The sequence below is a fragment of the Podarcis liolepis genome, assembly GCF_965112155.1.
Source record: "Podarcis liolepis genome assembly, chromosome: 2".
Classification (NCBI taxonomy): Eukaryota; Metazoa; Chordata; class Lepidosauria; order Squamata; family Lacertidae; genus Podarcis; species Podarcis liolepis.
In genome coordinates this window covers 16,722,047-16,746,541 of record NC_139555.1, presented here as the reverse complement: position 1 = coordinate 16,746,541, position 24,495 = coordinate 16,722,047, and the positions used below count along the sequence as shown (strand labels likewise).

At 44.0% G+C, this 24,495-nt stretch overlaps 1 protein-coding gene across 5 annotated transcripts in view; it reads right to left on the bottom strand.

Annotated features, from left to right (window-relative positions):
• DIP2B (disco interacting protein 2 homolog B) overlaps positions 1 to 24,495 on the bottom strand; it is a 187,092-nt gene that overhangs the window by 35,290 nt on the left and 127,307 nt on the right. For 2 of the 5 annotated variants that reach the window (XM_083489831.1, XM_083489833.1), the window contains exons 5-13: positions 16,242 to 16,454; positions 12,686 to 12,835; positions 9,808 to 9,927; positions 7,408 to 7,605; positions 6,790 to 6,881; positions 6,417 to 6,527; positions 3,774 to 3,897; positions 2,361 to 2,470; positions 1,351 to 1,453 (exon numbers count right to left, since the gene is read on the bottom strand). In XM_083489831.1, coding sequence (XP_083345957.1) covers positions 1,351 to 1,453; positions 2,361 to 2,470; positions 3,774 to 3,897; positions 6,417 to 6,527; positions 6,790 to 6,881; positions 7,408 to 7,605; positions 9,808 to 9,927; positions 12,686 to 12,835; positions 16,242 to 16,454 — 1,221 coding nt within the window. The remainder of the gene's footprint in view (positions 1 to 1,350; positions 1,454 to 2,360; positions 2,471 to 3,773; positions 3,898 to 6,416; positions 6,528 to 6,789; positions 6,882 to 7,407; positions 7,606 to 9,807; positions 9,928 to 12,685; positions 12,836 to 16,241; positions 16,455 to 24,495) is intronic. The other 3 variants (XM_083489832.1, XM_083489834.1, XM_083489835.1) reach the window with 3 other exon arrangements.

Below are 24,495 nucleotides of genomic sequence, written 5' to 3'. Positions count from 1 at the left end.
GATAATGCCAAGCATTTCTCTAACAAGAAATTTACCTACAAAACGTTCTACATACACACTTAAACAGATTTGTATTGACAAAGGGGGCGGGGGATGGAACACTATTTTAATTGTTTTATTCTATTTTATTTCATTGCAGTGGTGATTGGTATTGGCTGCTTCAAGAGTCCAACAGGGCAGATTAAGATGCCTGTAAATAAACTGCTATGAATGCTCTGTTTTGGTTTATCTGAAGGCCCATCTATTCTAGGATCCTGTTCTCACAGTGGCCAACCAGAAGGCTACAGAAAGCCTGAAAGTAAGACCTGAACACAACAACACTCTCCCCGCTTGTGATTACCAAACAAGTGGTATTCAGAGGAAAGCTGAAGCAAAAGCCACTGGCAATGTGTACTGAGTATTTAGGGAAGCTAAGAAAATGCCTGGTGAAAGGAATGTTACTGAATTTTTAAAAATAAAAATAAATCACAATATCCTTCTCCTTTGCATGTAAAAGCTACTAGGGATCAGTTTACAAAGTCAAGCTGCTCCTTGCAATAATTTCATAGAATCAAAGAACTGTAGATTTCGAAGGGACCATAAGGGCCATCTAGTCCAACCCCCTGCAATGCAGGGATCTTTTGCCCAATGTGAGACTCAAACCCACGACCCTGAGATTAAGGGTACCATGCTCTACCAGCTGATATATGTGGGTATATTGTTATAAAATGGCCTAGAATATTCAATGCAGAGTGGCACATAAATGCTTTAATACAATGATTAAAAATTAAGGAACTATATCATTTTGTACAGAGAAACACACCAGTGAACCAAACTGTGTACAGTGGTACCTCTGGTTGCGAATGGGATCTGTTCCGGGGCCCCATTCGCAACATGAGCAGAACACAACCCGCGTCTGCGCGTGCCACGATTCACCGCTTCTGCGCATGTGTGACGTTATTTTGAGCGTCTGCGCATGCGTGAGTGGCGAAACCCGGAAGTAACCTTTTCCGGTACTTCTGGGTCGCCGCGGGACGCAACCTGAAAAGACGTAACTTGAACCAAACGTAACAAGAGGTATGACTGTATACAGGAGACAGCAGCTATCTCACTATGAAATAACACCATTAGCTTACGAGACATACATGCAAGTCTCTCTCAGTGTGGCTGGGCAATGAAACCTATATCACACTGAAGCATTTGGCAGTGTGAACTGGTGCTCCGTTTGCAAACAATCACTTTGATTTAATGGGTGTAGCGCATAACTCCTAAAGACTAGCACTGGGCTGGGTTCACAGTTCTCTGGAGAGAGCTGCCCACCAGGACATGACTCCCTGTACTCATAATGCAGCCAGGGTGGACAGCACTCACCTTCAGAGTAGTTGCAGGCCTGAGACAAAGCCTGGCAGTGAGCCAGCATAGCAATTCGTGACACGGTCACACCCATCACACTCCCCTCCTTGCTGGTCTTGTACTGAGAAAAGCGCACAAATATCAACAATTCAGGGATCAAAGTGCTGTTATATTTGCCTTAACCATTCACAAAGCTGAAGGCAGAGAGCCCTTTACTCTTTCCTGTGTATATGCATGTGTGTTTGCATGCAAGGCAGAATATGGATAAGCGAGCAAAATTGAGTAGAATGAGAAAAAATACAAGCTTGAATTTGTTGCCAGGGTTTCCCAAACCTGGGTCTCCAGCTGTGTTTAGACTACAATTCCCATCATTCCTAGTTAGCAGGACCAGTGGTCAGGGATGATGGGAACTGTAATCTAGAAAACAGCTAGAGACCCAAGTTTGAAAAGCCCTGCTCTACCTATGCTATTCCCATTTTCTCTCTCTCTCTCTCTCTCTCTCCCTCTCTCTCTCTCTCTCTCAAAATAAAGTGTGAACAGACTCACCAACAAAGGCAACAGACCATTTGAAATGAGGATTAGAACTCCCAAAGTATTCCCATAAACCAGGGATAGGGAACCTGTGGCCCTAAAGAAGTAGCTGGGACTCCAACTCCCATTAACCCCAGTTGGCATGGCCAATACTCAGGGATGATGGGAAATGTAGTCCAACGTCTGGAAGACTACAGATCACCCATCCCACTACAAACTCTTATGGCAGAAGCTTCTGCTACTCTTAAGGTTAAAAAAATCTGCTTGAGAAGAACAAAGGGCACTGGAAGAACTTCCGCGTAAATTGCGTCCTCAATTTATAATTGTGCCAGTTGACAAAGATGCTTAAACTACAACGTCTGGTGAGAAAGGGCGCATTAGGAGGACGTGAGGTTTTGGCAGCAAGGCACACAGACACTTGAAACATCCTAAATATATTACAAGTTCAATAGCCAAGGCAGCATATGCTGTTTTGTTGATTTTTACTCACTACATACCTCAATGTAAGCTGGCTCAGTCCCCGCGTTTGAAATGTTGGGCTGCCAGTCCTTTGGTGACTTAGAGAGGTACTTGGAATCTGTTACAACCCACTTGAGCCTAGGCCAACCTAAAACCGAAAGTAAAAAAGTCACTTCTAGGTTGCAATTATTTTTTGATGCATTCACATTGCAAATAACGCAATCTGGCTCCCCCAGAGGAACCTGCTGCAATGCTGCAAGCCTCACAAAGCCCTTAAACAAGTTTTCTTCCCCACCTCCCCAGAAATACAAGGTTATGAAAAGTTTATCTGGGTTTAGGCTGGTGGGGATCATAAAGAGACATGTAAAGAGGCAGAAAGTTAAAGCCGCTTCATTCAGAGTATTATTCTGACATAGAGAAGATTTCCATGTATGAAAATTAAGATCATGCATGAATTATTTGGTCACAATTACATGTTCTGTAGCTGTTCTGCACTGGTGGCTTCCCCAAATGCATCATCACGGCAAAACAAGCAAAATGTGTGCTTTTCATACATAACCACACAGAGGCCATGATTAGTGGGTGCAGAAATGCTTAAGTATGTAACACTTTTACAGCTTCGTCATTCAATAGCAGAATTGGATTGCCCTGTAAACCACCAATGACCATGAAGTAATGTTGCAGCGTGCTCCCGGCAACCCATTCCCATTGTAAAAAGCATCAGGGGCTGTGGCTCAGTAGTAGAGCACATGCCTTTCACGAAAGCAGCCCCCATTCCAGTTACTAGTAACCCCAAATATCTCAGGTAGCAGGAATAGGGGGTGGAGTTGTTTGGTTCTTCTGAAAACTGGCTGCAAGCCCTGCTTCTGCCAACCTGGGCTGATGGGTAATTGAGGGCTTGCTTTATCATTTACATGTCAATAACTACAGCCAGGGAACCTTAATTTATGAACAAGTTAAAAGGTAAAGGGACCCCTGACCATTAGGTCCAGTCATGACCAACTCTGGGGTTGCGGCGCTCATCTCGCTTTACTGGCCGAGGGAGCCGGCGTACAGCTTCCGGGTCATGTGGCCAGCATAACTAAGCCACTTCTGGCGAACCAGAGCAGCGCACGGAAACGCCGGTTACCTTCCTGCCGGAGTGGTACCTATTTATCTACTTGCACTGTGCTTTTGAACTGCTAGGTTGGCAGGAGCAGGGACCGAGCAATGGGAGCTCATCACGTCATGGGGATTTGAACTGCCAACCTTCTGATCGGCAAGTCCTAGGCTCTGTGGTTTAACCCACAGCGCCACCCGTGTCCCATACAAGTTACAAGTTAGTCTGCCACAAAATAGGAATGTCATGTTCGACACTGATCACTCGTCACAAGTGCACATGCACCCTTGTCATTTCCTGATTGATAAAATGCCACCCACAATGATCGTTCCATATGAAATCAACAACTAACCTTTGAACTGCACAATTTCTCCATTCTGCGTTTTGGGGAGACCCTTTAAGCAAACCTCAGTAGTGAGAGCCAAAGCAATGCCACAGCTGCCTAGAAGAAAGCCAATTTGCTGGCCACCAGCATCCTGTGGGAGGGAAAAGGGAATCACTGTGATTTGCAGATTGGGGCAAAAAAGAGAGAAAAGGCCAGCTTTAGCCTTACCAAACTCCTAAACGTCGGTAATGGTTTGGTAACTGGATGGTAACATTATGGACAACGCTGAGGGAACTACAGACATTCAGAGTCATCCATCAGTGGTTTGAAACTCAAATGACAACCACCACAGTGACAGCAAGGGGAAGCAGGCATTGCACACAATGGAAAAACACAGGGAGTGGTGGTGATCTGAAATAAGATGGGTGGCAACAATGAATGTGGAAGGGACGTATTCATCCTGTGCTGAAAAGTCCATGAATGAAAGTAACTTGAAACTTGGGAAACAGCGTTCCAGCCCTCCAGACTACAATTTTTGGACTACAACTCCTGTTTAGCTTTAGTCACCACAGCTGGAGGGCAACAGGTTGGTTGAAGGCAACAGGTTATAGCCAGCGTTGTGCTTAACTCTGTGCTAAAGAGAGAAATTTCTGCTGCAAGAAAAGCTGAATTCCGCAACCAGCAGAAACGAAACAAGCATAATTCATGTTAATAATAATATTTTTATTATTTATACCCCGCCCATCTGGCTGGGTTTCCAGAGCCACTCTGGGCAGCTTACAGCATATCTAAAAACATGAAGCATTAAAAACCCCACAATAGAGGGCTGCCTTCAGATGTCTTCTAAAAGTTGTGTAATTCTTTATCTCCTTGGCATCTGAAGGGAGGGTGTTCCACTACTGAGAAGGCCCTCTGCCTGCATATATTTTACTTGCAGGGTCCTGAAGTCCAGTTCTCCAATCCCTTCACTACTAGGTTCTGAAATGTAGCCAAACTGTTGCCCACAGAATCTCAAACAGGTCTTTTCTCCTCTAGCCACAGGGGGAGGGGGAAGCATTAGATTGGCAAGACTACCATGTAAGAAGCGAAAGGAAGGGACCTCTGTAGATGAGCTCATAGTCACAGTTTGAAATCATCAGTGGGACAGGTTCCTAAATGGTCCAGACAGCAGGAGTTTGTGAAATACCCAGCAGGATAACCTGCAGGACTTGCTACAGAACATTGCCAGGGCTGCACTCCTTCCTATTTGCCCCCAAATTCAACATATTAAAAAAAAAACTACCCCAAGACAATAGCAGGCTACATATCAAAATCCATATTGCATTCAAACTTTATTTGTTAAAATAAAGCTATTTGTCTTTATTTGTTAACTTGATTTGTTAAAAAATGGACTGAACACATGGCATTTCCGTACAAAAAAAGGCCAAACAGAAATCACATACAATAATAATAATAATAATAATAATAATAATAATAATAATAATACAGCAGCATATTGGTAAGAAGCTACCCCTCCTCTTCCAATCCCAGCATCCCTTAACTACAGAAGGGGAATTTACTAGGCTGGAACGAGCTGGAATGAGCAGATGATCAGAGAATCCCCTGCAACACAACAGAAGCGAGGGAAGAAAGCACTGAAATGGACAGGCTGGTCTACTGAGCGTATAGAGTCAGTGCGGGGAATCCGTTTCCATATGCGGGTTGTTATGGCAGTTGTCATATTGAGACCACAAATCAAAGAGATGCCCCTAGGAGACCCATAGCATCACCAGGCTAGGTTACCACCTCATTACCACTTCTCTCACCATGCTCTTTGCCAAGCCGTCTCTTGAAAGACACTCTTAATACCTTAGCATGGCGTGTTATTCCAATTATGGTAAGGGTAGAGGTGACCTTTACGTGACACACGGACTCAGCGAGAACACCAGGACCTATTCTCAGCAGTGCTCAGGACACAAGCTGGCCAGAAAATCTACACTGAAACCCATTTCAATCAGGGCTGTTTCTCAAGCTACCTCTGATAGGCACTGATACAAAACTATGCCCGAAAAGTCTTGAAAAACAATGTCAGAACTTGTTAATACACATATCTGTTTGGGGAAGTGAATTCAAAATGCTACCATCTTTTTGCCTTATACTCACTTTCCCCTCTGGAACGGATATAGTGTCTTATAGTTCTGGTGTCTGTAGTTAGCAGTAGCTCGGAAACTGCCTGCATTTCAACTACCGAAATGCATTTCAAGATTTATTTATTTTTAAAAAAACAATGAAATATTTGGCTTTTCAGCAAGGGAGCAAACCGCAATTCCTATGGAGTAGCACAGTGCCATGGAAATCAGTAGGACTGCAAAATAACAAAAGAAGCTCCCCATTGTTGCTGTTTAAATAACGTTCTCTAAAATGCAGGTGTTGAGCCCTGGTGAGAATAAGGCCCAGGGTACTGACCGAGGGAGAGGTGAGATACTTCGATCTCTTTTACCATGTGCTCGACGGAAGAGCGAGGCATGACAGAACACCAGCATTTCGAAATATCAGCCTGGATGTGCAACAGCTGTGAAAGGCAGGCTCTCTAGAACTGGAAGCCGCAAAGTCTAAATGTATCCAAGGGCGACAGCCTGACTTGGTTCTCATCCCACAGCCTATCACTCCTCTAAGTTCCATCAACGTTACCTTTCGGGTTAGAGGTACCTCTATCGGCACTGGGATGACTTCAGCTAGCAAACAGCCATAGAACGCCACCATGAACATGACAGGATCATTGTTGGGATAAACAAGGGCTACCTGTGATTCACAGAAATCATTAAGTTAGAGAAGGTAGGACAGACAGCAGTCAAGCTTGGACCATTACACTGCAAAGCACAAAACAGGCTGTTTAACTCAAAGAATGTTCATCAGATGACTGCAAAATTAACTCACGTGCTGCAATTTTTTAAAGAAGTAATTTTAAAAAAACATTTAAAGGGGAAGAGGCACATACATTCATGCGCCACCCCCGTTCATTTTTCAGAAAGGGAGCTATAAACCGTTTGTTAAGGCTTCTTACTCTGTCTCCAGGCTTCAAGACAGGCTCATTTTTGGTGCCCAGTTTATTCAACAGCGTATAGGCCAGCTTCAGACTTCTGCTCCACAGCTTGCCTGGAACGCAGAGAAGAGTTTGGATTTGATCTCCCGCTTTATCACTACCCGAAGGAGTCTCAAAGCAGCTAACATTCTCCTTTCCCTTCCTCCCCCACAACAAACACTCTGTGAGGTGAGTGGGGCTGAGAGACTTCAGAGAAGTGTGACTAGCCCAAGGTCACCCAGCAGCTGCATGTGGAGGAGCGGAGACGCGAACCCGGTTCCCCAGATTACGAGACTACCACTCTTAACCACTACACCACACTGGCTCTCTCTCTCTCGAGAGAAAGCAATGAGGCTACACATCAGTCAGGCAGCAGCAGGTGCAGCATCTCCCCTGCCCCTCACGACACACGTCTATTATTATTATTGTTGCTGGAAAATATCTGTATCCTGTATCTTAGCCAGTGCAGAATCAACGCAGGATTGCCAAAGTGCTGCTTATGTGCCAAGTCAAGGCAGGCAAACCACAAAGACCCACATGCCTTGAAAAGCCCACTATGGTAAAGTGTACAGGCTAACAAGACTCTATAAAGATTCTCACCATATGTCAGTGTGTAGACTGGCTTCCCAGTAACATCCAGGGCTGTCAAACAAGGGCATTTGGCCTGCGTCGTCCCCCAGCGTTGCAAAGCGGCTTCTAAAGCAGGAGGCCAGTTGCAAACTACTCCCAGGGGTTCTCCCTTCACAGGCGTCATCTGACGTCCCTCTGGCTTGGGCTGATTTGGGTCTGGCTGTGGAACTGCAAAGAAAACACCACCAGATCAAGTGTTAAATCCACTGAGGAAAGGAGCAAGCTGCGTATGGAGGACTAAATGGTGCTAAACAAAGTCTATAGCTCCCTGCCTTCATGGTGCAAAGGATTCCCCCTTTCTTCCCCATTTTGGAAATCGCTGTTTCAAAATCCACTTTTAAAAGGTCGAAGCAATTTGAACGTATTTGTTGCTAAGGATAGATACCGCCCAGTAGGAGACAGGAAAACTGTATTATTTTCAAACACAGAAACTGAAGATGTTAACTCGATTGCATTTGGCAAGAACCTACTATTACTGCTGCTGCTGCTACTATACAATTACGTAGCATCAATCTGTGTGCTAGGTACAATACGCAACACAGAAGTGAGCAGAAAGTCTAAAATCTCAGCCAGTCAGCCAAGACAAACTAAGATTAAGTTTGACTTTAATAAAAGGCACCAAAGACAGAGTAGGACAGAAATAACAGGTAGCAGAAAGAGCAGGAAGGTGTGGTCCAGCAAGGATTTGTATATGGAGTTTTGAAAAGTTGAAGTGGTAACTTGATAAAGGTTAATCAAGACGTAAAGAGCAGCAGGTCAAAAGAGAGAGCAGATGAAGAGAACAAAAACTGTCAACTGAGCAGAGCCATTTACAGGAGGAGAAAATTTGTGGCTTAAAAAAAGGAGGGTGGTATTTAAATCCAGGAGAGGGAAATTAGGTTGAGATAGTCAAAAGCAACTTGCCCCTGTGACAGTGCCTAGGTAGTATATTAATAGATAATGCTGTATACTGGAGTTGCTATAAAGCTGTTTAAGACCAGCAGAGTCAGCACTAGCGCAAAAATGTACCATGGAACACCAAGCAGTTGTTTGGGTAAATAGCCCCTCTAGGGCCACCAGGAGAGCAGCACGCAATCTGAGAGGTGAACCTCACTTGCAATGTTGATGAGGAAGTCTGAGCACAGCTCCCGGATCACACAACGCAGCTGCGTGGGCCACAAAATCTCTGGGGCCAGCTCTCAGAGGAATAATCCAAATTTACTATTTGCCATCTGTCTCTCAGTGGGAGCTACACACGCCGCACAGAATTTCGGAGTGGAAGTTAAAGATGCATAAATGAAGCAGCAATAACCCAGGTTTCTCCGTACTCATATTTAAGGCTTGAACTACCCTCGCCGTGTCTGCGGCCCAATTCCATCCTTTTTTTCTTGGGCACCAGCATTTCTGACAAAGTGTCAAGTGTGACCACCTGATTTGAAAAGGGGAGGGGTGTGGGAGGGGAGGAAGAAGAGACAACAAAAGAAATGGGGGGGGGGGAACATGCTATGCCAAGTGTTGCTCTCCCATCCCTCTTGCAAGAAAAAGACTGATTTGGCATATATACCCAATGATGGCATGGTATATTCCCAGACTTTCCCAACTCCGGAATGTTGTTGGACCCCAACAACTTGCACGAGTTCCTGTCGACACAGCCAACAATCTGGGATGATAGGAGCTGCCCTACTCCTGCTGGACTACAAGAAGCAAGAAGTTGGGAGAAGCTGGTGCACCCTGTTTTAAGCAAGAAGAGCTCATCTCTCCCCCTTTTTCTCTTTAAGAAAACCTGTGGGCTTGACAGAGTAGCTCTGTGCCTACTCCAGAGGAGGGGAACTTTCCAGCCTATGGGCTGAATGTGACCTCCAGGTGCCCCTATCCAGTTCTTCCCAAGCAACAGCCCTTGCTATCTGTGCTCTGCACCCTGGAGTGATTCTGCCTGTCTGAATAGGTCCTTCAATTGTGATGATGTCATTATGTATCTGGAGTGTGTGTGTGTGTGTGTGCGTGCAAGAATCTAGTGTACAAAGACTCTCCAATATGCTGTTCCACCCACTGTTTGCCTCCAGCCCCACAACCCCTGACGATGTGGGGCTTGGAAGGTTGTGTATGAGGTTCCCCTTGTGCAGTTACAGAAAAAGCATACGACCAGGAGGAGCTAGATGGAACTCATGAGCTTTTCTATGTAAGAGGCTAAGATACAACAGCCCATTTGTTTTCTAATCCATATTGATCTGGAAACCTCACAGAAGGAAGGCACAGATAGAAGGAAGAGGATTCCCCCTTAACTACTGGAACTTGACAGGCATCGAAAGAAGAAAAGCAAAACCAAGCAAAAGAACAAGACACGCAAAGTTTTCTGCGTATTGCAACCAGCCCACTGGCATATCCAAATACCTTCAACAATTTCTTCAAAATCATCCACAAAAAACTCCTTCAGAGGTGGCCGCTTGGGTCGCTTCAGAGTATTGAGCAGCTGCTGGATTTTTGTTGAGACTCTGCTACTTACAGGGACACCTGCAGTGTGGGAAATTAATTCAGTTTATCAAGGGCTAGGTCACCTGTGGGCAACTGCCACTCTGTAGAAAGAGCTACCCAAACCATTCCCTTTCTGATGCAGCAAATTACAATATACATGAGCAGAAATTGCAGTGATCAAAGCCTGATGTAAAACACGGGAACACGGGCTATCCAGAAGGTTATCTGGAAGGTACGGCTGCTAATAAAAGGGTCATTTATTTCCTTTTCAAAGCTGTTTTCAGCATTTGCACAACACTGTCTATGTATGTTTTTCATCTCTCAAGACCAGGCCGTATATGGCAAGCTGCAAAGGCCTAGACAAACTTCCCATTCCTTCCTTGGATTGCAGAAACAGAGTCGGGCACCTCTGAGATCACAATTCTTGACTAATGGGATATGTTTGGCTTGGTGGGTCACAAATTGTGCATGCCGGATTGAAATGGTCTTTCTAGGATCCTTTTAGGACTTGACCACCAGAGGGCACTATGGGAACTCCTGAGATTTGGCAAAGGTTTTCTCACAGACTCAAATCAAGGCAGCAGTTTATCCTCAAGGTTATTCTAGTCACCGCAGCTGGGTGCTTTTCTACCTGTATATAACAAACTCCAGCGCAGCAGGCATTTTAGAAGTGCAGGTTCTACTTTACCACTCATTGGCTGCTTTATACTGAAAATAGTACTGCCAACAAATGAGAGCGAAGCCTCTTCTCCAAGGTTAAGAAGACGCTGGCTTTAGGAGTGAAATCTCAGGGCACCACAGCTGAGGCCCTGGAAATTCTGCATAAGAACAACAACAGCGTTCTCTGACCAAAAGAGTTCAATGCAAACTGTCAGTAATGCAGATCAGCTAGTTCATGCATTTTTCCTCTCTCTCTGCAAGGTGTGAATTACTTAGTTGAGAATTCACATCTTTAAAGAAAGGAACAAGGGGAAATGAATAGAGCAGTGCTGTGACAAACATAGATCTGGTGTGGCAAAACAAGACCACCTGTAGGTGGTTAGGTGCTGGCGAAAGGAGTTTAAAAAGCTATTTTTGCTTCTGTTTCAGCACCTGACACTGTACAACCAAAGAGCTCATTTTACAGCCAGGTTGTGTAATCTGAAAGCTCTAATCAAATGACTGTGGAGACTATACAGAACCACAGAACGATCAAATATGGGACCAAGGAGAGGGCCTGTTGTTCCAAGACTCCTAAGATTCACTTTACTTTAACGCCCAATGCCTCTCAAATACCCAATGCAGGGCTCTCATTCCTTTGTAAAACACATTCTGTACTTTTCTTTTCAACGCACACACAAAATAAAATTGCAATTTCCTCACCAGAACTCCCTGCTCCCCTTTCCTAATCCATAGTGCTCAGGGGTTAATTCTTGAAGCCAGTGGTATTTAACAAGAAAAGCAGTTTCCTGCTACTCTGCGTGCATTGAGTTATCGCTCTTCTTTAGATTACAAGGCACAGCAAAAGAACTGAAGCTCCTAATGAGATACCCACAATCACTGGTCTCCAGCTATGCTGAGGAAATGCATCAGCGGTGGTATCTGCTTAAAACAACAATAGGAGCCCTTAAGAAACTGCACTCTCTAGGAACCACACACTCATGTCAGAGAGGCTTCCTGTTTCCTCTTCCGACTGTATGAGCCATTTGGGATCTGCCACACTTTTCACAGGGGTGGAATACAGAAACAACACAAAATAGTGAGCAGGAAAAGGGGAGCTTTCCGGAAGCTTTCTGGGAATCCACAAAACTGTTTGGGTTAACAGCAGGGGCTGGAGACAGGATGAAAGTTCAAAGAGCAACTGCCTTCCCTTACTCCCTTACTTCCCTTACTGGGCCTTGCTGCAGCAGTGGAGATATTCTGAGGTTGGAGCTAGGCTCAGCTTCTCACTTTGCTACTAGCGGAAAGGGCATACAGCGTCTTTGCTCTCTTCCGGGTGGCAAGGGTGCAAGAACCGTTCTATATCAAGGCAATTGTGGTTATTGCATTCAAAGGATTCTTCCTTTGAAGCTGGCTTGCCTGACATCATGTGACTTGGACAGGTGAGCGGGACAAGGTGATCTGACAGGTGGGTGACCCCACCTACCTGTCAAAGTGGCCTGCAGGTTGTGGAGGACTTGGGGATCTAGCCTGCTGACTGCTTCCACTTTTCCACCCTGCGGTACATGTTCTTTGCCCCTACATGAATCAAACTTGAGAGGGTCTCAGTTTTTTCTGCCCACCTCAATTGTTTCTCAGTTGTTTCTGCAATGCAAAGCAGAATACACTGGCAGGCCGATTCACAATTAAAAGTTGGAGGAAATGCTGATGTTAAGGGCTGGCACTTTTGCTCAAAATCTGGAAGGGCAACGAGTATTCACACCTTTGCTTCTTCCACGAAGTATGAATGTTGCAGGGTAAGAAGTTAAGAAGCACAGGCTTCTTTTCTAAAAGAAACACACAAAAACAAACAAACTACCATTTGGGTATTGGACATAAGAGCTTAATGCCAACAGCTGAAACTTAATCAGCTGCCTTTCTCCCCAAGATGCAATTGCCCAACCTGGGTCTCAGGGCCCCATTGTTCTCAAAATTTCACAAGAAAGCAAACAGAAAAATTTGTTGCTGTGTGAGGCAGGTGCCTACTAATGGCTGACATGGTAGACCTTTAAGATGGATAACATGCATTCTGCAATGCTGCACTGATGAGCTGTAGAAATAAAACCATGTTACTGGTGCCCTATTGGCTTTATCCCATAGTCTGGATTTGCAGATGTACCATCGGCTGTGTCCATAAGGCTAGACCGGTTGGATGCTTTGTGCATGCCCTTCACTATTCCTGATGGAGGGAGGTCAATAGCAGATGGGCGGGCAGAGGAAGCAGGTGTGGAGGTAGTTGCAGTAACATCCGGGGGAACTGAGAAATTTTCTAGAAGGAGGATCAAGAAAAAAACAATTGAGATTCATATTATCATTTTGCAACCAGGTGGCCTAAGATGCGATATCTCATTTACCCACCTTTCCTTGGTCTGATGCAAAGGCACCTGACTGAACAGCAAGATTGATTCTACTTTCCATTTTCATTACAGTGCCACGGGCTATTTCACACCCCTGTTTCTCTAGGCCACATATTGCACTGCCCATTTCCAAAGGTTAACTAGACTAACTCGTACAAGGGCAGCAAAAATGTTGTGGGACATATCACCATTGCCCCATATCTCCTCCTAAGTAAAAATTGGACAAAGGATAAGAACAGGAGAGTTTTGACCATGTAGTCTTCAACAGAACTTCCTAGAGTCTCAGAAAAGGCCTCCTGATTTTTCAATTTTTTTTGTTTGCCATTTTGCCAACAGAAAAGATTACCCAGCTAGCTGACCATGTTGTCTCCATAGTGCACTGAGTGCAAGACTAAGCCCCTTCCTCATTCCTTATGCAAACTTCCAGATCTTGAATACATTTCTGTATCACAACAGAAATGGTGGCACTGCAGGCTGAAATCTGGTCTAGTTAACTGCAATGCCCTTTAATGAGATACTGCGGACTAATTTGCATGTCAGGCTGAGCCAAACCATAGCTTAGTGCACATGTGTGAGCTCCCAGAGAGGAAATTGCAGTCACTTTGCTCTTCCCTAGTTGTTCTGCAGCTATACCACACTAAAACCATGGCCTGGGCTTAGCATTTTGTCCAAACATTTCGTTCACAGTTTAGCTCTCCCAGACAAACCTTGGGCCAAATACTGTAGAACAAACATTGGTTTTAGGGTGTGATTAGCCTGGAGAGAATTAAAACAGAAACCTGGGTTTGGACAACATGCTCAATCAAGGCATTCTTAGTTCAATGCAGCACAGCAGAACTACCAGTGAGAAATAAAGCAACCATAATCTCCTCTCCTGGAGCCTACATGCTTGCTTGTGCTCTGCTGCTGTTTGGCTTGGCATAATGTGTGAACCAGGCCACTGTGTCCAATCTTCTCCATCCTCTGCTGAACTGCTATGTAATTGTGTGTTTTAAGCAGCTAAGTGGTTCATAATTCAACAAGTTGCATTTCTCTGATGTGAGAATATATATAATTGAATAGTTTTATACCCCCCCCAAAAAAAAATAGGCTACTGGGAGAGCATTTCAGGGATAGAGTTATCACAACAGATTTAATAAAGGTTAGCAAGTCAAGTATTTAATTTCTGCAGGTAGCACATTCAGTTAACAGCACTGATGTGGAAAAACTCAGCATACAAGTTTGCTTACATCCACGCAATATTGTAAGACACACAGATTGAAAGCTTGCAATGTACTGCATGTGTTCAGTGAGTTTTGTGCACACCAATGTCATCATTAGGTAAATGTACAACCATTCAGAAGAATATCATATTAATTAAAAGTATCCTGCTGAGCTGTTCCCTGACTTCTTAAGCAGAAATGCTTTATGGTGTACTGCAGTTTGGGTAAGGGAACTGATGTCCTTTCCATCATTGTACCAAGATGTACAAAACAGAAATACCTCCCTTGGAACAGAAGGCAGGATAGGATTTAGTGTGCATTTCGAAGTATATGCTAGACACACTCTTGAGGGCTCATCTGATCAGCAATAGCACATGCTTCAGTTTTGTCCAAGGGCTTGTTCTCACTCTGTGGTGGCCACAGGGAAAATCCTCAATAAATGCCCAAGGTCTGATCCTGTCAGCCTATGGTGAGGCAGCTGGGCACAGAATTCAGTCTGGGTTGATCCATGCTGGATTGGGCTGCTAAGTACTCTTAAATAAATGAAACTTGGCATAAAACAAAGCTTTTTCATACAAGCACCCTGTGCTAGAGTTGCGTGAGAGTAAGGCCTCAAAAATCCATGCAACATTAATAGATTTTAGAAATGGCCCTGTATCAAACCCAACTTAGGTGTATTAAATGTTGACAAAGTGCCGATTCTGTGGTTGATTTCAATCCTATCCTTGTGAAGTGGCTTCTTGCCTTGCGCTCTTAAGCCTGAGATAAATAAACTTCAGATCTACTGTGCTGAGTATATCTGTGGCTATGTTTTTAAATGCTCAAAACTTATCGAGGTAGCCGTATGTTTATCTGTGTCTACCTCTGTGTTGAAAATGTAACAGTACCAGTAGAAACGTTGCTCCTAAGTTAACTGTGCTTCATATTCCCAAGATTGCACTTAGAAGAAAGAGCTGTATTTTATAGCACCAATTTGACATTAGCTATTCAGCAACCAAATAGCTGGCTGTTCCAATTTGGGACCATATTTCACCATTGCTTTAATGAGAGTATCTTCCATTTGAAGAAAGCATTATTTATGCTGATGGAATTTCAAACAGGTAAATCTCCCAAGTTTTCCATTTTAGAAAATGAGTTGCATCCCAGTAAGAGACAAAGACATCAGCAACATACAGGTTAAAAGAAATAAAAAAGAAGCAATTAAGAGACACCAAACAGCTACACATTGCTTGCCTGAAACCAATTAAGCCAAAGCAGAGAGCACATTGAGACACAGCAATCCCCCTGGGATGCAGCGATATCCTTTGGAACACATTAACAAGAAAACACATACAGTGGAGCCAAACAAACCCTACAAAAAATTCATACAGCAGCACCAGCAGCAAGGAGCACCTCAGAGCATCAAAAAACTGAGCCTGGGGTATCCAGATCTTGAAATCCCCCAACAAATGTGTACACGTAGCTGGGAAAATGGTTCAGGGGTTAAATATGCTTTAAAATTGGGTGTTTGGGGGCTGGGGATGTAATTCCTGGTCTACCAGTCAGGTGGGATAAAGCAAAAAAAAAATTTTTTTTTGAAAAAATTGCCTTGTTATATAGCCACTCACATAGTCACCTATGATGAGTAAAATATCTTGCAGGTAACAAGGGAGTGAAGCTTTTGAAAAGCTTTCCCCATCCCCACAAGTTAGGCCGTTATGCGGAAGGCTGCAGCACAGCCTTGCTGGATAAATTTAAAAGAAGCATGGCGATCTTTTTGGCTGGATAAGGGATAGACATCTGCAACACAACACAGGACATGTAGGCTACAGCAATCTCTTTGCTCACCCAGCAGTGAGAACACTTAGTGTAAAGAGCAGCCACAAGCATAAAGCAACACCCATGTGCATGACGAACAGTGCCAGGTTACTGTGCACATCTTTCATGACTATTGATGTCACTGGGATCCTTTCTCTAGGCCAACAGACTTGCCTTCCCTCACCCATGGGTAGGCCTCTAGTTATAGTGGGCAGAGTTTTTAAACCGTTTGGCCTTTGACACTGGGAGATTTCTAAACTTTTGACACAAAAAGAAGACGTGAAGCCCTTGGTTTTGCTGTCCGCACCCCAGCTCCTACCTATTCGAGTATTGGCAAATACATCGGCTAGTGACCCACTGGTCCCTTTGCCTTCTCCATGGGATAGTGTAGAAGATGCTGATGAAGATGTGGATGACCCCTGAATAGATCGGTTGATCCATGACTCAGCATTCTGTAAGCTCTGATGCAATGCAGCAGATAGAGCAGCCTGGCGCCTGAGCGACCCTTCATCTTCGGATGCAGAAGACGTGTCTGTGGGGGATCAGAAAAGGGAAGCACACCGCACTTAACATGCTCTCTTTGCAACCGAGGAAACACTGGCAAAGGCTCCGTACCACCCAATGCAGAGTGTGTTCAAACATGGGCCAACGTGGAGGGGAAGCTGGTAGCAAGCCCCGCTCCCTGCCCCAGTGTGGGCCAGCTTCTTCCTTACTACAAAGGAAAAAGCTGGTACAAATATTCCAAACCCAGTCAAACATTTAACCGCCCACCCATCCTTAAAGGCCAATGCATGCCCTTGTAGGTCACAACCCTGCTCTTTGCATGCTATGGAACCTGGCTGCAGTTTTCCCCGACGGCCAACAATTCTGAAATGGAAAACATCAGAATCAGCCCATCTCCATGGAGAGTTTTGGGAATAGGTGTTCTGGGAAATTGCCTGTGTTCTGCGATTACTGGCTTGCAGGAGGACACAGATGAAAGAGAACTTCTTTACAATGCCCAAGGCTGTATACATGGAAGAATTCCTTTGTCACTGTTTTTTCCATACAGAGAAATCAGCATCAGTAGAACAGACTCTTGGTTACAACAGGGGACTCTAAATAATTACAAACAAAGAGTGATGGAAACAGATCTTCAGCTATCCATACAGTGCCACTGATGTAAAAGATTTTTTTTCTGTTTGTGCATCTATTTGCATGTGTACACTCACATTTGTTTGCAAACACCATGGCACCTGCCTGTCAATATCCTGAAAATGTAGGCTGTCTATAACTGCAGTTTGCAATAACAAGGTGCAATTGGTTAGGGAATACCAAATCATCAATTTGTCAAATCTTGATAATATGAAAGGAAGAGAAAGACTATACAAATGTTAATTCAGAGATCTGCAGATAATATATGGGTTTCAGCATATCATGGACTTCTAGGAGATGGCACAACTGAATGAGTAGAGGCCCCATATGGACATAAACCTCTAAGAAGGCATTCATCTGACCCATCAGATGGAAGACCGGACATGTAGAGCTTTAAAACAGAATGTGGCCCACAAGCCATATCAATATGATCCTGGGACCCTCCTGACACAGATGGGAAGCAACTGCCCAGTCAGCCTCAAATGTCTTATAGTGATGCTGAAGACAGTTTCGGGGGGGGGGGATCTCTCTCACCCATAAGATTATGAATTCATTTGCACATATGGGGCAAATCTGCTTCTTTGTTCCCAAACAACAGGAAATGGGTTTGAATACACATATATTTAACTATAAATGATACCTGCAGGAGCGTCTCCACCCCCACCGTTCAGCCCGGACACTGAGATCCAGCGCCAAGGGCCTTCTGGCGGTTCCCTCATTGCGAGAAGTGAGGTTACAGGGAACCAGACAGAGGGCCTTCTTGGTAGTGGCGCCCACCCTGTGGAACACCCTCCCTTCAGATGTGAAGGAAATAAGCAGCTATCCTATCTTTAAAAGACATCTGAAGGCAGCCCTGTTTAGGGAAGTTTTTAATATTTAATGCTGTATTGTTTTTGACACTTGATTGGAAGCCGCCCAGAGTGGCTGGGGAAACTCAGCCAGATGGGCGGGGTATAAATAATAAATTATTATTATTATTATTATTATTATTATTATTATTATTATTAACAACATCCTCAGGGGCCCTTCCAACTCTACAATTCTATGATTCTAAGAAATGCACCCAGTTGAAAAATGTAAAAACCAGAGAAGGAAATGTCAGGAAAAGTGAGGTATAGAGGAGTTCAAAGGGGCAAGCTGTGACCTCTTGGCCACTGAGCATGAAACACAATACTTTTCTTCGTCCTCTATAAGCTTTGGGGAGAAATGTGAATGTAGGACGTTTTGTTGAACATGCAATTTGCAAAAAAGAATTTCCTGTGTATGAACCTATGAAGTTGCCTAATAGTCAGACTACTGATGCATCAAGCCCAGCCTTCCTCAACCTGGTACCTTCAGGATGTTGTTCAGCTACAATTCTCATCAGCCCCAACCAGCATAGCAAATGGACAGGAATGATGGAAGTGGCATTCAAGGACATCTGCAGGTCCCCATATGGGGAAGGCCAGTGTTGTCTACTCTGAATAGCAGTGCATATCCAGAGTCACAGGCAGAAAAGGGTATCTCCCTTCTGCTGCTACTTAATAATAATAATAATAATAATAATAATAATAATAATAATAATAATAATAATTTATTCCCCAGCTACTCTGGGCGGCTTCCAACAGAACACTAAAATACAACAACCCATTAAACATTAAAAGCTTCCCTAAACAGGGCTGCCTTCAGCTGTCTTCTAAAAGTTTGGTAGTTATTTTTCTCTTTGACATCTGGTGGGAGGGCGTTCCACAGTGCGGGTGCCACTACCGAGAAGGCCCTCTGCATGATTCCCTGTAACTTGGCTTCTCGTAGCGAGGGAACTGCCAGAACGTAGCGAGGGAACTGCCAGAAGACCCTCGGCACTGGACCTCAGTGTCCGGGCAGAACGATGGAGGTGGAGATGCTCCTTCGGGTATTGTTTTATCTGAAGGTGCTGAGGACTGAATGTGGCACCTTCTGCATAAAAATAGTTTACTCTGCCCCAGAATTACAGCCCCTTCCAATACAAATTACTAGTAAAGTCTAGCAAATGAATGCCCAGAATGTGCCGAATGTCAATATACACGTGTTAATACTGACAATCCCAGATAATTTTGAAAAGGTCTGAAAATTCAAGAGACACCAGGAGATTTGCTAAACACGGTTGCCGGCATACTCATTTGAACATCCACATACAATAAATTTCAAACATTTATTGCAACACAAGTAATTGCCATGGCAAGATAACCAAGCAAGAACCTGAGTAAAGCGGCCAGCTGCATCTCAAGACAAGAGCCCAGTCCTAATATCCCAAAATTGTGTATTGAGAGTGCCAAAGCAGCAACTTATTCACACTGCCATGTGTAGTAAGCCCAGCTAGCCTAAATTACTTGTCAAAGAGGTAGCAAACTCACTGAGTGCAGCAGCAAATTGAACAATACACCATATAGTAGGGAATTTTGCATCTGTAGAAGAGACAGATAAACCCAAAGCACATTTGTCATACTGTCTGTACTGCAGCTCTGACTAGATACTGAAGTGTAATGAAATTTAATACCAACAGAGTTGTTGGGTTTTTTTAAAAAAAAGGGTACCTCTGTTGATTAAGATGCAACAGAACAAGATTTCCTTCCTGTTACCAGTGCCAACATACTTCAATTAACCAAATTGTTTTCAGTTATGTTGGTTTAGGTTTGCAGCCTAAATGTTGTGCAGTGATTTAAGACCTAGAATCATAGAATCATAGAGTTGGAATAGACCACAAGGGCCATCGAGTCCAACCCCCTGCCAAGCAGGAAACACCATCAGAGCACTCCTGACATATGGTTGTCAAGCCTCTGCTTAAAGACCTCCAAAGTAGGAGACTCCACCACACTCCTTCGCAGCAAATTCCACTGTCAAACAGCTCTTACTGTCAGGAAGTTCTTCCTAATGTTTAGGTGGAATCTTCTTTCTTGTAGTTTGGATCCATTGCTCCGTGTCCGCTTCTCTGGAGCAGCAGAAAACAACCTTTCTCCCTCCTCTATATGACATCCTTTTATATATTTGAACATGGCTATCATATCACCCCTTAACCTCCTCTTCTCCAGGCTAAACATGCCCAGGTCCCTTAGCCGTTCCTCATAAGGCATCGTTTCCAGGCCTTTGACCATTTTGGTTGCCCTCCTCTGGACACCTGGCCTTAGAAGGGCTGCTATCAAGAATAAGGTCTCCATTTCCTTGCAATCTGTGACTCACAGATATTGTTGGTACAGGAAACTATGCTGCACTTGCACTGGTCTTGCCAAGAAGAGGCGATTCTTAGACCTAGTTCCTTCCCCGAAGACTGTTCCTCTTTGTAAATAAGTGCATGGAAAGGACCATTGTCTTGCTTCTTTAACAACTGTAGAGGAAATGTGCACAAATCTAGAAGCGCCGACCAACAAGTGGCTGAGAATACTTTGGGTGCACCTAATAGCGCAATGCAACTAATAAACTTTCCAAGTTACCCCCCCCCCTATGAAGTGAGAGGTGGTTTCCTTGAATGGTTGACCTCCAGCTGGTAAGCTCAGAATTCTTGACAGCAGCCCTTCTTATGCATGTAAAATTCATGGCAGGCAGGAAGTGGTAGTGAAGAGAGGGAAACAAAGCTTTGTTTTGTTTTTTGATGGGCAAATGGACCCTGGGAAGGCCACGGGAAGGGTACTGCAGAGTTGGCTCAATTGATGTTAAGTTCAGAAGTTGAGAAGAGAGCTGAACTGTGCCAGCCTCTCCACCAGGGAGATCAGGGCATCCTACACTGGGGTGGGGAAACCCATTTAACCTCAGAACACCACCGTGGAGTAACATTGCAATTGAATTCATGTCTACTCATAACTACATCCTATTGAATTCAATGGGGCTCACTTCCAGGTAAGTAGGATTAGAATTCTAGCCTAAGTTAAAAGACAATTGACCCAAGAGTATCCAGTAAGCAGGGACAAAAGGCTCCCTCCCCATCTACTCCAGCATATAGAAATTGCATGCAGAAGATTTAATCTGATTCAGTCTAATCATCACTTATTTTTTACCACATTCCAAAACAATCTCTGCGCATGAGATCAAGTGGCTGGCGGGACACAAGTAAAAAAAGCTTTGTGCTTTCATTTGACATCTTGACTGGCAACCAATAGATATTTTCCAGTCACGTGACTCAATAGATTTGCCTAAGCCAGCACTCAAATAATAAAAAAATGGTGCCTAAATGGAACACCACAATTAATACAGCCATCAAAAATAAATGCTGAATATTTTTACCATGCAAAAGCAAAGCGATAGATTTTAAGCTTCAAGGCTGGCAAAAGCCTTTGCAAAGTTAATTCTATATGCATCTTTTGCAGGATTATATAACCCAGCTACTAAAAAAAGAGGCCATATAAATAATTAAAACTTGAAACAGGCAGTGCTGGAGAAAGAACTCAGGGCTGGCAAAGATAATGTGTTGCTGGGCATAAAAGTGCACCTCCCTTTAAAAAAACACACAAAATTGCTGTCGAGCTAGTCAAGAACAAAGTGATAAACTATTAGGAAAATACTTGATTCACTAAAAGCATCCTGTGTTAAATTTGGCTTTTAATAGACTCTGGAGAATTCAAATCACTGGGTGGGAAACATTCCATGTCTGCCCAGCATTCCTAGAGCTGAATGGAAAACACGGAGTGGTTATTGTAGGGACTATTGCTATATGATAATCAGGTATGGAAAATATCCGCACCCACTGAACTGATATCTAACATCTTTCAAAGTGTCACATCCTAGGCTTGCCTATAACTTGAGTCAGCTACATGATTCAGCATCAAAGTTGTTTTTTAAACTCCTTGCTGTATCATTTCACTAAAGCTTATGTAGGTTGCTTTAAAAAGCACGTCTTGTTTAACTTTGACAAAGTTTTAAAATGTAGGTTGAATAGCATGCAACCTGTACTCAAAGGAGATACCGTAGAACCTCAGCTTACGTTACCCTTGGGTAACATAAACTTCGGGTTGTGAAAGCTGCAAACCTGGAAGTATTTTTCTGTGTTTCGCTGCTCACGCATGTGCAGAAGCACTCTACTGCGCCACACGCATGCGCAGAACAGGCACCTCCGGTTGTGGAAACCCTGGGATCCGAACGGAGCTCTGGAACGGATCCCGTCCACAACCGGAGGTACCACTGTATTCGCAAAACAGACAGATGATCTTTCTCCTGAGACACACACACAAAAGATCATTCCTGGCTTCATACCTCATGGATCACATCATAACTTAGTTTTCCTGGTTGGTTAACCAATACAGTATTAAGGCAGAGATCCCTGGTTCAGCTATAATGGGGAACTCTGGTTTAATACAAGCCAGATTCTTTGCACTGAGACTGGCATTTGGCAAAGGAGGAAAGGATGAGACAGAGGAACAATCAGCTCCAACACTCACTCCCAGCTTTGTAGACCAGGAAGCTGGAAAATATCATCTAAATTGAGCATTCTCCACTGGGAAGCACACAGAACACAGAGAGCCTGCACCTTTATCCCGCAACCCTAAACATTCTCCAGAAAGAAGGGAGGAAGATACAGGCTGAAGCTATGGCACACTCCATGAAAGCATCCAATCTTTCCTGACCCTAATCCTAAACTGGATTCATGGTTCAAATGGTAATTTTAATTTGCAATGTCTGGGTACGGTCTGAAGGTGATTACCAGGGAACCACATGCATGCTGCCCTGCATTCGGACAGGATATATAAATGTAGGTAAATAAATAAAAAACATATTTTAGCTCTCATAGGGCCGTTCAACATTATCTTAGCAGCATGGCAGCAGCTGCTGCACTGCCCATTCTGCCTGTGCCATTCTGTTAACACACTGCAACAGTTTCTATGCTGCTAAGACAACATCAGAAGGTTCCTTCAGCTGCAGAAGGAAATGTGTGTAAGGGCAAAAAAATAAAATAAAGCTTGCTGGGTAACAAATTGCGAGTAGAAAGATAAGCAAATCTGTTTTATTTCATTTAAACTCTTATTAACTAAAATGTTTCAAAAGGCCAACTCAATTTCTACCCCCATGTGGACTTCGGAATAATATTTTAGAATAGGAACAGGAGGTCCACCAAATGTACTCTCTACATTTGCAATAAATGGATGCCTTGGTTAAGATGAAACTAGAAGATAAAAATTAACTGCAGCCCTCTGGTTCATGATACACTTCCAGACCAGTCTATAACGTTCCAAGACACCCCTGCTGCACATGTGTCCAGTTCAATTTTGCCCCATACCGGTCCATTCTGGGAGAATAGCAATGGGTGTTGAGAGGGTCTATAATTTTTTTCCTTTTTCGCTTTTCCTGCAAGGGGAACACATTACATTTAAAGCATCTGGTCTGGCAAAGGTCAAAAGAAATACCCATCAATACATTCTGCTTCAGTCTTCTAAGAAGAGAAGAAGAAGAGTTTGGATTTGATATACCGCCTTTCACTCCCTTTAAGGAGTCTCAAAGCGGCTAACATTCTCCTTTCCCTTCCTCCCCCACAACAGACACTCTGAGAGGTGAGTGGGGCTGAGAGACTTCAAAGAAGTGTGACTGGCCCAAGGTCACCCAGCAGCTGCATGTGGAGGAGCGGAGACGCGAACCTGGTTCCCCAGATTACGAGACTACCGCTCTTAACCACTACCCCACACTGGCTAAGGTCCTGAGCCCAGGAAATTCTACCCCTGAACCATCATATGAGCATTCATGTGCTCAGCCTCGAAATTACCCTCAATCACCTGATTTAGACGCAACGGAAAACCATGGTTTCCTACAAGAAAAAGAAGCTTTTGGTTATAAACTAACTACAGTTCCCTGTGGCATCTGAACTCAGAAACTGTTTTAAGCAGAGGTTAGATGCTCAACTATCAATAATGTTGTAACTAGATTTCCTGTCTTGGCACGAGTTTGGACAAGGTGACCTTTGAGGTTCTTTTCTAGGGTTCCATCTGATGCTGTAGACCAGCCCTTGACCACCTGGTGCCTGGCAGATGTTTTGGACTACAACTCTCAGGTGCTGGTTGAGCTGATTGGAATTGTAAAACATAGGAAGGGTACCAAGTTGGTAATGGCTTCTAAGGAGTATTGCCCAATGGAAGCTCATCCCACAGTGAACCATTCGTTTGTAAAGCGAAGCTCCATGCTTTGTGCTGCAAATAGGTTTGTGTTGTGTACACTACTGTTATGTCAGTGTTTTTTGCAGCAAACAAATACACTATAGATGATACACAGATACACACGGATCTATGCATGTGCCTGGAAAACTTTATTGGGCCAGGTTATCTAGATACATACACAGTGGTACCTCGGGTTAAGTACTTAATTCGTTCCAGAGGTCTGTTCTTAACCTGAAACTGTTCTTAACCTGAAGCACCACTTTAGCTAATGGGGCCTCCGGCTGCTGCCGCGCCGCCGGAGCACGATTTCTGTTCTCATCCTGAAGCAAAGTTATTAACCCGAGGTACTAT